Source organism: Amia ocellicauda, chromosome 3 (genome assembly GCF_036373705.1).
Source record: "Amia ocellicauda isolate fAmiCal2 chromosome 3, fAmiCal2.hap1, whole genome shotgun sequence".
Classification (NCBI taxonomy): Eukaryota; Metazoa; Chordata; class Actinopteri; order Amiiformes; family Amiidae; genus Amia; species Amia ocellicauda.
In genome coordinates this window covers 29,198,323-29,211,359 of record NC_089852.1, presented here as the reverse complement: position 1 = coordinate 29,211,359, position 13,037 = coordinate 29,198,323, and the positions used below count along the sequence as shown (strand labels likewise).

The 13,037-nt window shown below is 39.2% G+C and overlaps 1 protein-coding gene across 1 annotated transcript in view; it reads left to right on the top strand.

Moving 5' to 3' along the window:
- Positions 1 to 13,037, top strand: part of erbb2 (erb-b2 receptor tyrosine kinase 2) — a 37,797-nt gene that overhangs the window by 3,854 nt on the left and 20,906 nt on the right. Inside the window, exons 2-10 of the mRNA XM_066698918.1 lie at positions 4,674 to 4,825; positions 7,442 to 7,631; positions 8,042 to 8,176; positions 8,951 to 9,019; positions 9,774 to 9,889; positions 10,167 to 10,308; positions 10,641 to 10,757; positions 12,011 to 12,137; positions 12,470 to 12,543. Coding sequence (XP_066555015.1) covers positions 4,674 to 4,825; positions 7,442 to 7,631; positions 8,042 to 8,176; positions 8,951 to 9,019; positions 9,774 to 9,889; positions 10,167 to 10,308; positions 10,641 to 10,757; positions 12,011 to 12,137; positions 12,470 to 12,543 — 1,122 coding nt within the window. The remainder of the gene's footprint in view (positions 1 to 4,673; positions 4,826 to 7,441; positions 7,632 to 8,041; positions 8,177 to 8,950; positions 9,020 to 9,773; positions 9,890 to 10,166; positions 10,309 to 10,640; positions 10,758 to 12,010; positions 12,138 to 12,469; positions 12,544 to 13,037) is intronic.

The window sequence follows — 13,037 nt, the reverse complement described above, 5'->3', positions numbered from 1 at the left end:
TGCGATACTCAGACTGGGCATTAGAGAGGACACATGGTGTAAGTTGGTGTTTGGAGAATGAGGATGGGGTACAAGTAAGCAAAAGTATTTAAAGGTCAATGGTATCTTAACAAATATCAAATAAGAATACTAAAAACTACATTTAGCTATTATTATGATCCAATGCAATTACTCAATTACTTGCATTCTGGAGATCAAAATTGAATGATACCGTTTGAGTCATTCCACATTTGCCTTCCTGGATTTCCTTGGTAGTATCACTGTCACATATAGATTGCATTGCATTTTAAATAACCCCGGGAAACATGTTCGTAGTGGAAACTGAGTTAGTGGTTCCCTTTTCAAAAAGGCTTTACTGTTTCCATCATTGTGTAGAATTTTTTTTTTTTCATCTTTCCAGTCAACAAGTCATAAAGATTTAGATAGATTGTATGTGTGTAGCTACATATAATGCAAAAATAAGATAATGAGTTGATTGTTTTATTATTAATAATACTATATTTATATTTTCTTTTGTGAAAATATTTTGGCAGATCATACTTCATGTTTTTAGTGGAATGTTTGTGTATAATAATAGGGAAACTAAGTAAATATTCAATCTGTGATTCTTATCCCTTTTCTTTATTTAGTTTCTTGCACTGACTGTGCTAATGGAGATGATTATGAAGCAATGCAGTTTCCTCAGTTCAGCCCGAGGTAGCAGTTCACTCCAGGAAAAAGATAAAACTGCATTCTACAACTTTCCAAGACTAATATTTACTAGTGGTAAATGATAAAATCTCGTAGGGGCAGCGTGTCTAAAATGAGATTATTAAATTTAGAAATGGAAGCTAGACATTAGAGATATCAAAGAAAAGATACAGATAGCACAAAGGAAATCAAAAGCCCTGATTAATCTAATTGATTTGTTGGCAGACTTCTGCCTGTGTGTTTGGCTGGCTGGAAAAATGTTATTTTCACATTTCGTTGTATACTGTGTGAAAGACAGAATTATTTCAATTTAAACGATAAAATGTGCTGCACTTCAGACTTCTCATGCTTCGATATGCAACTTCTCGTTTTACAAAGGAGTTAGACATCTTTATATTTATTACCATTAAAAGTGTGTAATTCACATTGGTTGAGGAAGTCAGTAACTTTTTAAATAGATTTTTGCTTCTATTATGAAATAGTACTAAGTAGACCTTTAATATTGTATTGATGTATTTATTTAAGATTGAATGATACCAGGAAAGGCTCTTTGTATGGAAAGAGGGATTAAAAACCTAGCTCCCATGCTCTACTTGAGAGCAGGGGCGTAGAGACTGGCACAGTTGGCATGAGGTTTGGCCCAGAATATGGTAATTGCAGTGTGGCAGCACATAGTGATCCCGAGTAGGAAGAGAGGAGTGCTGAAGTCATTTTCATATCTGAGTGGTGATGGCTGACAGCCAAACTATTTCTGCTTTTCAAATCAAAACACCAACCATGCACACACACACTGCCAACACAACTGTATTATAGGAGACCAACAAACAGCATAATTTCCATATTAAAAACATTAAACAGAGACAGCCAATCAGTGAATACTTCAAAGGTCAGTGTAGAGTTAACAGATGACTGCCAACTTCTTATCGTCCAGGAACAAACAGTAAGGGGAGGGTGGGTGGTAGACAATACTTGTACCTACTTTTGAGCTCCACCCCCTACAAAGTCTCTCATACAGGAAAATACTGCTTTACAAGTATTTTGTGCCAGTTCCAAATATACTAGTTTGTTTTTATGACCCCAGATACATTGCAGTGAATAAAATGTGGTACTACGCCATTCTACACCTATGCTGCCCCTTGCAATATTTGTCTTACTTCCTTCGTCTGTGATCAGCATCTGTTAAAGAAACACACACATTGTATGCAGTGGAAGGCTGAAATCCCATTTTTAATGTCTTTATTAATGCAGTTTTGCAGTGTTGTTTGTGTGTTTCAGTACATTTCCCTGTGCAGGTCATGATTTTATGTGTGACGACTTGTGTGTCTGTATCTATATGTGTATGCACAATGTGCTGTAGTAGTGTTTCAGCCCTGCAATTTCCAGTGTATCCAGTCCTTCAGGTCCTTTGTGTTGCTTTGTCGGTTGGGTGGGAGAAGTTGTTGGTCTGCATCAAAACTCAAAACAGTTTTATCAACAACAACAGGAAATATCTATCATATCGCTCATTACCAAAGAGACCTGGGTTGTGGCCATGGACAGGTGTATTGTAGTCTAGATAACCTGCTATTTCCTGTTAATTCACTTCTTACCTACCCAGGTAATATATTCTCTCTGTTTCCTTGTTAAAGATACACTAGAAAACTTTTTTTCTCTGCTCATTGGAGGAAAGTGTTATGGTTTGTTTAAAAGCTGATCCTGTATTATTGCATTATTTAAATATCAGTAATAACATTAACAAACAAACAACACAACATGGCTAATAATTTCAGATGACTTATAATACTTATAGATGACTATAAAATGCTGAGTTTAGCATTAGAAAAAATAATTGTAGATTGATAACAGGCCAGGGCCCAGAGCGGCACATTTCAGTGCAATGCTTCACTAACTATTCTAAGAGTGTTCTATGGCAATCATTTTCTATTTCTTCCTTTCCTCCAGTCTGTCTCCCATTCTTGCTCTCTCCATGTTTCCCTTCTCCCTTTCTGCCTATCTCCCTTCATGAATCACCCCAACTTTTTCTCCTTGCGATTCACTTTCTCTCCCTGCATATCTCACTGCCTCACTCTCTTTCTCCCTCTCATTCTCTTGCTTTGTCTCTTTTTCTCTTTCTTCCTTCCTTCACTCTCTTGCTTCCTTAATCACCCATCTTGTTTCTCCCTTCCCCTGACTTTCCATGTCTTTCGCTCTCTTGCTTTCTGCCATTCTGTCCTTTTATGTTTTTCTCTCGACCCTTTCATTCATGTCTTACTCTCTGTTTCTCCTCAGCACATTTCCTCTGCATTAACATTAGAAAAGTTTCAGAAGTGCTTTTTATGGCAGGTCAATCCAAACAGAGCTGCACACATCCCACGTGCTGTATAACAGGACTTGCAGACTGAAAACAGCCAGATTACTTCTGCGAATGCATTACCACTTAATATTTAGCTAGACCTATTAGTCAGGACAGCAGAGGGGGCGAACTACCCAGAAAGTAAAGCAAGGAATCTCGCAGATTGAACAGGAATACAAATAAGACATTCACTGAATGGCATCTTATACAATATGCAATGGCATGTCAAATAAGACATGTGGTCATGGTGTATTTCCAGATTGTATAGCTATTCCTGTAAACCAAAGGGATAAATACAGTTAATAAGGAACACTTTTAACAGATCAACTCTTAATTCCTGGTGCTGGCAGGGCTAGGGATAGTGACTTGGGTCTCCCTGGGTTACCACAGAAACCCTTTGGCACTTTGATCCGGCAAACCCACTGTGTTCGGTTGCTAGGATATGCCATGGAGCAATGGTGTCCCTGGGCCTGCAAGCCACGGCGCTCTATTGCAGCTCGGAGAGAGAGCAGGGGATTATAGCAGCCAGTGTGTGTGCGTGCATGCGTGTCCATGTGTCAGTCACCATTGTCACACTCTGATGCACACGCACGCTGCAGCCAAGTGAACTGACGAGGGATTCCTGACTCCTTTAACGCCACAGATCTCACATGGAGCGCACAGCAGGCTTATTTTCATTTCCTAGCCTGTATTATTAATAATAATAATAATATATTCTCTCTCTAATCTGTCTCCCCTTTAATATCCCTCGTTATGTATAAACATTTAATCTCTTTCAGAGGGATTTGAACCTAACTCCTCTCTTACCCCAACCTGAACTCTCACTGCCAGCCCAACTTTAATCATAACCTGACCCTAAACATGACCATACCCTAACTTGGGCTTGGGGTGTCAATCTAATAACTTCTGCAGTTGCTCAGTGTAGAGGGTTTACTGGAGCTCTGTGTGGGAGCCTGGTTTTTACAGTCTGTGGTGTTGGTTGTGTTCCAGAGCAGAGAAATCGGAACGGAAACAAGACCAGTTCTGATAACCCCCCCTCGCCCTCTCTAGCCCACCAATTACACATCTCCTGTTATCCTCCGCTTCCGAAATTGGAAAACGACACCGCAAGGAGGAAGTGCAACAGGAAGTATGAGTGTAGTTTTGGGTCTTATAGCCTCAGTTCAGAGGAAGTTCACAGGAAACCATAAGGAAATAATTATAGACCACAGCGGTCTGTGTGCATGGTATAACTTGGTTACACTGCCAGAGAAATCCTACCCCACACATCCTCAGGATTTCAGTGACAGTCAGATTGAAATTAATTACAAGGCTGTCTCTGCCTTTGTGGATATTCCTTCTATCACTTCCTCCCTTCATTAATCGCCCCCAGTTTCTTCCTTTCCCTCACTTTTTACTCTTACTGTCCCTCTCAAAAATGTCTCCCTTTATCATTTGCCTGTATATTTTTTCCCTTCCACAAATGTTTTAACTAATTCCATCTCTTCATTTTACCTTTTTTCTCTCTCCCTTCGTTAATTGCTCACATTCTGTTTCTCCATGGTTCCATCATTCACTTTCTCCCTCTCATATGTGCTATACCTCTCTGTCTCACCCTTTCTGTCTGTTTCAACCCTCTCTCAATGTATCTTTCTCTCTCTTCCTCTCCAAGTATGTACAGGGACAGAGATGAGGTTGTCACTACCCTCAAGTCAGGAAAACCACTATGAGATCCTGAAGATGTTGTATACGGGCTGCCAGGTGGTGCAAGGCAACTTGGAGATAACTCACCTTCAGGGGCCGCTGAACCTCAGCTTCCTGCAGGTAGGAAATTGTTTTTTTATTATTATTTGATTAGCAGATGCACTTTACCTATGGCATCTCACAGTAATTGACTATGTGACACAATGAGAAAACACTGCCTAAAGTGTATGTATGTATACACAGTTGAAGCTGCTTAATATTAACAAAAAAAATCACTCCATTCCTGGAGGGCTACAGTATATGCTGGTTTTCCTGCAAAAATTGCCAGTGGGTAACATGCTGCACAGTGCCAGCCTGGTTCCAGGTCGGGTTGGATATGCCAATGGAAAAGGGGTATCAGATGACCTAAGAACAGCCTGCTCAAGAGGTGGCTTTGCAATGGGTTATGTTGTCCTTAGTGCTGTGCCTGAGTTAGAGGCGTCATAACTGCAGTGTAAACACAGCCCGCCCTAGGACGGCTCACACACAACCTGAGTATCGCTAGGCAGTGCCCCCATGACTTGAGCATCAGTATAGGCAACTCCTTAAGTGGGAAAAACTAAATTACAAAAAACATTTTCGACACGTGCATTCTTGTAGCACAGATTTCTGTAGTTCTGCACGTCTTTTGTACTTGTTTGAAAACTGCAGATCTGCGGAAATCTGTGCTACAAGAGCACATCTAAAGACTTATTTCCCAAATCATTAACTGCTGTTTTTGATCAGTACTTTTTTGCATTTATTTTTTTCGTCTACATATAATTTGTGTAAATGACAAATTAAGTTCCAGGTGAACAACCGTGTATATTATGTAACTTGGGTGAATATTAAAAAAAAAAAAAAAATGCTGTGTAAATAGCTTTAAAATAATGATATGAAGGCAACCTTGTTAATCATCCTTTCCGGTTAATTTCCGGTTAATTTGATTACTCATTTGTTGTATGTATTTGACATTAAAGTTAATTAAATTATGAACCAGAGCAATTAAGTTACATATTACTTTAATAATAGGGGTTGATTCAATTTCAAACACTTTAAGCAAATGTATTTGAACAGTCTCTGAACAAGGGAAGTTTGTGTCCATAAGTTTCATTCCCACCACGTATTGATTAATGTCGTTATAGTTTTCGATGTGTACAAGAAATGTGCAGTTTGTTGTCTTTTTATTTTTTGATATTTTATTTTGTTAATGGTGTTTACAATAACCGAATGTTGACTTTCAGTATGTTGCTTAATTTCTCCTTCGATAAGTATTTGTGATTCATGTGCTCAGATTAACCTCTACAAAACAACTGCAATCTACCAAGGTTGCTATTGTTTTGGTATACTTTCGTCTCGGGAAAGGAGTAAACGTGTCATTGGGCGGGTGGTGGTTATGACGTCACCCAGCACAAATTGTAATAATGAGGTATACGCGCAGGTTGGACACCAGACGGCTTAGGTCTGCAGTGTAAATCGAACACCGAATGTTGAGAAGAGTCATGCTGACAGTCAGACCAAAGTTCAACCTTGCAGTGTAAATGCCGTATTACAGTTGATGGGATATTTGTCTTTTGATTTATAGTATATTGCCTGTAACATGATTCACATCCTGCAGAGAAGTATTACATGTGTACAGTTTATCAACTAATCAATTCAGTTAAGTAATTTGGAAACGTGTTGAAGTGGGTACATGTTTAAAAGAATAGTGATTGAAAGTGCTCTCCATTTGCTCCCCTCAGTAAGATCACTTACTTTGTGACTATTACATTAAATTAAACGTTTAAATAATGGTGCTTATACCACAACGAGACAATGGGAATAAGAGATTATACCTTGTAAAGCACTCTCTTTTTAAGTGGTTTAAATCTGCAATTTCTGGTCCTCTTCAGTAACACAACATGATAGCAGCAAAGAAAAACAATGCATCCAAGTCAACTAAATGGCTAAAGAATTATTAACAAAATAATCAGGTTTGGCCACCACAATCTCCTGACCTATCTATATGTCTGTGTGTCTTTAAATTTGTGTTTGTGTTTGTACTATTGAACAAAACTTCTGCTTAGCCATTAATTCCATAAAATTATTACATAATTTTCAGTATTACATCAGACTATTTATACATTTCCAGCCGAGGAGACAGTTTTGTCATGCAAGGACTTTCCAACAATGGCGTTGTTGCTGTGTTTGGAATAATTTCTTATATCTTTGCACAACTGCATACTAGGGATGGGCACGGTTAGCTGAATATTTGAATATGAATGTGAAAATTGTGAATGTTTTCAAAACATTATTTAACTTTAATAAATAATAAAAAACAGGAATATGTAGGAACAAATATTTGCAATTTCTAATGGATGATTTTTAAATTTACTAATTTGGGTGCATAAATAGGGCCACCCTGAGCGTCAGGTTTGAGGATGACTGATGGTCCTCTCTTTTCTGTATTCCCACGTCTCTTCAGTATTTGACTGTCTCCCTCACACTTTTTGATTTTTCTTAACAAATTTGCAATTTTTTCATTTCTCTTTTATCAGATTCACTATGATCCATTTATTTTTAAAGGTTTTACTATTTGTCCTGTTTTGGTAAATTTGCTACCCTTTACTGAGCTGTAATAAAGGTAGGCCCCTGCCTCTGCCACCCCCATTCTCCCTTCCTCTCTCCGTCTTCTTGTGCTTCACTGTGTCTCCCTGTCGTTTGTATGTCTGTGTCCAGGATATAGTGGAGGTTCAAGGCTATGTGCTGATTGCTCACAACTCGGTGGAGTTGATCTCCCTGGACAGTCTGCGAATCATCCGGGGCACCCAGCTCTACAATGGCACACTGGCACTGGCCGTGCTGGACAACACCCCCTCGATGGGCAGTGCAGTGGGCCTGCAGGAGCTGAGGTTGAAGAGCCTGACAGGTGAGAGAGAGAGACTCAGCATTGGGTACACACAATTATTTAAACCTAAACAGATCGTTGATATAGGAAGTAAAATAATCTTAGTGGTCTACAGAAACTGAGTTTAATGTATTAGAAGTAGTTTGTGAATGAAGCGGTAAATACTTTAGAATAGATTCAAATATTTGTATTATACTTATAGGTTGCAATAAAGATACTGACATCGATGTCGCTTTAATTATTTTTTGTATCTATTCTGATCTGAATCTTGAAGAAGTCCTCTGGATTGAAATGGTGAGTGAGATGGAGAGTATAATCGAGGGAGGGAAAGGTAGTGTTCAGGTGTCGGTGTCAGTGTCAGGGATAGAAACGGGTTGTTCAATGTGGTCTTGGTGTCAATGATCCGTGTTATCCTTTCTCTCGTCCCTTAGAGATTCTTCTGGGGGGCGTGCAGATCACTGGGTGCCCTCAACTTTGCTTCCCAAATAAAGTGCAGTGGAAAGATATCCTGGACCAGCACAACAAATACAGCCAGAGCCTGAACATACAGGAGCGGCCGGCAAACTGTGAGTCACAGAGAGAGACTGATGGAAAGCCATATTCAAAAAAGCAGGCTTGCCTTTTAAAATAAGTATGTGTCTCAACAACACAACACACTAAACAGAGCAGACTTGTGTAAGCCTTGTGCACAATGCAGGGCCTTACACAAGACAAATATATACCTTACATATCAGATGCAGAGGTTTTAATAGGATCTCTACTGTGATATACTGACAGTATAACTGCCCTCACACAGCGAGATGATATACTGACTGCATGGCTGTATACTGACAGTGACACCATTAACACACAGCACAGTAATACATTACTCCTGCTGGCATTCTCTGTGCCAGTGTCATCCCAGCTCCAGTCTGAGACAATTGCCCTTAGCCAGTATGCCACACATCGGCAGTAATGATGAGCAATGATAATTGTTTAATTGACAGCTTGGAGAGAAACCTATTCTTAGCTAATATGTGCACACGTCTTAATTACTTCTATCCATTGTGATGAAATAGTGCTCCTTTAATGCAAATGCACATTTAATTCCCTCCATTTTGAATTCTGCGTATAGGTTACTTTCTAACAAAAGTATAACACAATTATGCTTCTAGGCAATGTGTTTCACTTAAAGTGACATTTATTAATTATTTATTAACAATCTTAATAATTAAATAACTAAATATATAATTTTCCCTGACTATTATTACCCATTTGTTTTTGATTTAGCAGAAACTTCAACTTTAGCAACAGTTGTATATGCAGAACTGTAACCCAGCCTCTCTCTCTCTCTCTCTCAGGCCCCCCCTGTTCTACAGCTTGTAAAACTGCTTCTTGCTGGGGACCAGGAAACCAAGACTGTCAGATTTGTAAGTGACACAGCCTGTCTACCTCCTGGTTTATTACACAACCTTTCTGTCAATAACACTGCTTCGTCAGTTAACATTGTGTGTAGGTGTGTCTGTATCCTTGTCCAACTCCATTTTCTTTCCTGGTCAGTGTTGTTGACCTTGTATTTTTGTTTTAACTAATAAACAGACTTAAAGTTCCTTTTTTCCTTCATGACGCTGTATGTTTTTTATTACTTTTTACTGCCTGTCTTATGCACATGTTCCAACCTGATTTCACGTACTAATATTGAGACAAGGCCTCATTTATTATCATTATTATTAGTTATTTCTTAGCAGACACCCTTATCCAGGGTGACGTAGCTAACAGTCTTCCTTCACCATTAATTACCATAACAGTCCAAGCACTCAAATCAATATCAAAAACAATGACGCTTATAAAATTCTTCAGTTGTTGCTCTATGTTAAGCTGATACATATGCTGGATATCTGTTTCACTTTCGTGTTCTGTTTCCAACCAATCTCCATTATTTCTCCTCTGTCCCAACTTTGGGAAAGAGCAAACAGATTTACTTATCTTTTGTGTCACACTTCTTTCTTGCATTTTATCCCTCCATCTGTGTATTTTTGCCTTTTTTGTTTGTTTTTTGCATGATATATTGCTAATGATGTGGCACTTATCCGGTCGGTCAGAAATAGTTTTATTATTTTATTATTGTTTATTGAAATAACAGAGCTATTCAAATAAAAAATGTCTCCCTCTCTCCCTACACAGTTACGCAGCTCAAGTGCGCGTCTGGTTGCTGGAGATGCAAGGGCAAGGACCCCAGTGACTGTTGTCACAAGCAGTGTGCCGCTGGCTGCACCGGGCCCAAGGACACGGACTGCCTGGTAGGTTTCAGCATTAACCACACACACACACGCATATCACAGATAATTAACACAACAATGCACACTGATGCACAGAAACTTGGATTGGATTAAATTGAATTATGTAATGTTTTTTGTTAGATTTACATCTCCAAAATTGTCCTCCTTCCCTTCCCTTTTGTTTTTCATCTCTCATTACTCAACCTTTTCCCTCCTATCACTCACTTCGGCCCCTTCCTCCACCTCTCTTCTCTTCCTTTCCTCTCTCTCTTTCTCTCTCTTTCTCTCTCCTGCCCAGGCCTGTCGTCACCTGAATGACAGTGGGACATGTAAGGACCACTGTCCCCCCCAGACTGTCTACAACTCCGTCACCTTTGAGTCCGAGCCCAATAAGGACAGGAAGTACAGCTTCGGTGCCACCTGCGTCAAGGAGTGCCCACGTGAGTTCCTGCACCGCTTCCTGTCTGAGCCCCCCCATCCACTCTATTTTTCTCAATCTCTTTTCCTCATTCTCGTCTGTCATCATCTGTCTGTCCCTGTTTTCAGTATAATTCTCCACCATTTTCCCAGTGTCTCTTTTTATTCCATCCTTGTTTACCTTTCTTGTTTTATGTGGTGTACATTTTCAGCCACTGTGTTTTGCTATTTTGGTCAATTTGGTGCCTCCTATTGAACTGTGGTGAAGTAAGTCCCTTCTCACTCCCCCTCCTCCTTTCTTTCTACACCTCTCCCACTCCCTTTTGTCTCTCTCTTTCTCTTTCTCTCTCTCTAGATAACTATCTGGCCACAGCTGTTGGTTCCTGCACCATGGTGTGTCCCAATCACACTCAGGAAGTCATAACGAGCACGGAGCAGAAGTGTGAGAAATGTGATGGGGACTGTCCAAAAGGTTTGTGTCTTTGTGTCTGTCACAACTTTATTGCTATTTAATCTTTATTATTATTGTAAATAAAGCTGCAACAAGCAATCACTTGTTTTCTATCAAGCATAGCATAATACATAACCATTGTGTAGTGTACAGAAATAGTCTGGTTACAAAAGTGCATCACATTGTTTGATACACAGTAGAGCAATAAACACAAAAGCAGTGTGGAAACATGGGTAACCTGGTGGCAGTAGCCATTTTTACTCCACTATACAGAGGGGATGAATCTGTAGCTGGAGCCACAATGGCTGCTGTCAGCAGGTTTCCCCAAAGTCTTAAAGACTGCAGTTAACCCTTGGGGACATAATCAAACTCACACAGAGCAAAGCTAAAATCTGAAAGGCCTGTGGTAGACATGTTTTAAATTGCACAGACTTGATATGTCTAAAAATATATAATGACTTACTTGAAGCATGCAAAATTTCAATTAGTCAGGAATCACAGAGGAAGTAGTTAGAATGTTTTTTTGTTTTTTTAAAATGCATCCTAGATGCCAAGTCATCTGACCAAACAATGTATTTTGAATAAATCTGAAAACAGGTCATAGGGCACATGCACATACCTCCCAAAGGAAATGTTCATGGTTACCAGAAATCGCAGTAAAACATTTGGAAAAGTTTTATCTTGAATGACCCCCCAAGCCCCCGCCCATGCTTAAGAATTGGGCAGGTTTGAGGACAGCAGCACATATCTATTGTATTCCAAAATAGGTTGAGAAACACTGATTTAAACGGTTTCAAAATTGTTACTGTCAGTTTCATTCATAAAAGCAAAATGTCCCAGTTTTTCAATCTCAAAGTATAGTAACCCTAGCAATGTGCACAATGCTGTGAGCCTACAGGTGTCAACCTTTTCAACAGTAATTTTCTATATGTATATCATAGTCATGTTAGTTAGTTCCATCCTTTTGTTTGGTGGAAAACTGTGATTACTTGCATCCAAAGTTATTGCTCACAACCATTATATGATATGCCTTTATAATGACTGCTGTAGGTGTGTGTCAGATGTGCAGAGATCTCGAGTTTTGAAAACTCCCGTGCCTGAGATTTTGTTAATTATTAACAGAGTTCACAAGGTTACATCACATTTCAGAGTTAGCCCCTCTCTTTCCTCTCCCGTCCTTTCCTCCATTTCTCCATAACTTTTCCAATCCTTTGTTCCTGCTGCTCCCCCTCCTTCTCTTCTACCTCATCATATTTTTATCCTTCTTCTCTCAGTGTGCTACGGCTTGGGGATGGGGTCCTTGCTGGGTGTGCATTCAGTGAACTCCTCCAACATCGCTCTTTTCCGTGACTGCACTAAGATCCATGGCAGTCTGGCCTTCCCCCAGGGGACCTTTTCAAGGTAAGAATGTTAAATGTTAAAATGGCTTAACCTGGAAAAGTCAACATTTTCCTCATGCAGTGAACTATGATATCCTAACAAGGTAGAGTCAGTTTATTAATAACCTGATATTAACTTTAAAACTACAAAAATCATCTTGATTATTTATAGACTTTATACTTCTAAAAAAATATTTAATAACATAAACACTGTGCAGTTATAACTTAGTATATAAATACAGTACTCAGTCTGTAAATTCCAGGCAGAAAACTAATCCTGTTGACTTCAACGTAGTTCCTGACTACCTGTTGCTATTACGTTGTGTGTCATCTCTGCTTGTCTGTGTGTTTCAGCGAACCAGTGACAAACAGGTCAACCCTCAATTCCAGTCAGCTGAGTGTGTTTAAATCCCTGATTGAGATCACAGGTACTACCTCTCTCTCCGTGCCTACTTTACACAATCATGCATACTGCCTTTTCAAGACGACTAGCCTGGAATAGGCCTGCTGTTTTGAAGTCACAGGCTAATAAATCAATATCAAACGGCAAATGATAGTGATTTTATTATTTTATTGCCACAACTCAAGATATGTCTACATCAATAAATCTCAATGAAATGAATGTCCTTTTTCATGAAAACTTGATTGATTTGCAAAGAACTTTCTGTACTTCTTCATTTGACTTCTTGTTATCAAGTAACATTTGCATACAATTAATAAATGAGAGAATGAATTGCGTTTACATTAAAGAAAGCACAATTTCATAATGATGGAAAACAATATGAACAGGGAGACAATATGTAGTGATTTTGGTATCGCCTTTAATACTACATTTTAGAGACCAGGAGTGTAGTAAATTTGAAATGCTACTGGGGCACTAGATATAAATAGCAGCCTGTGAAGAAGCCATGGCTCCCTGCCC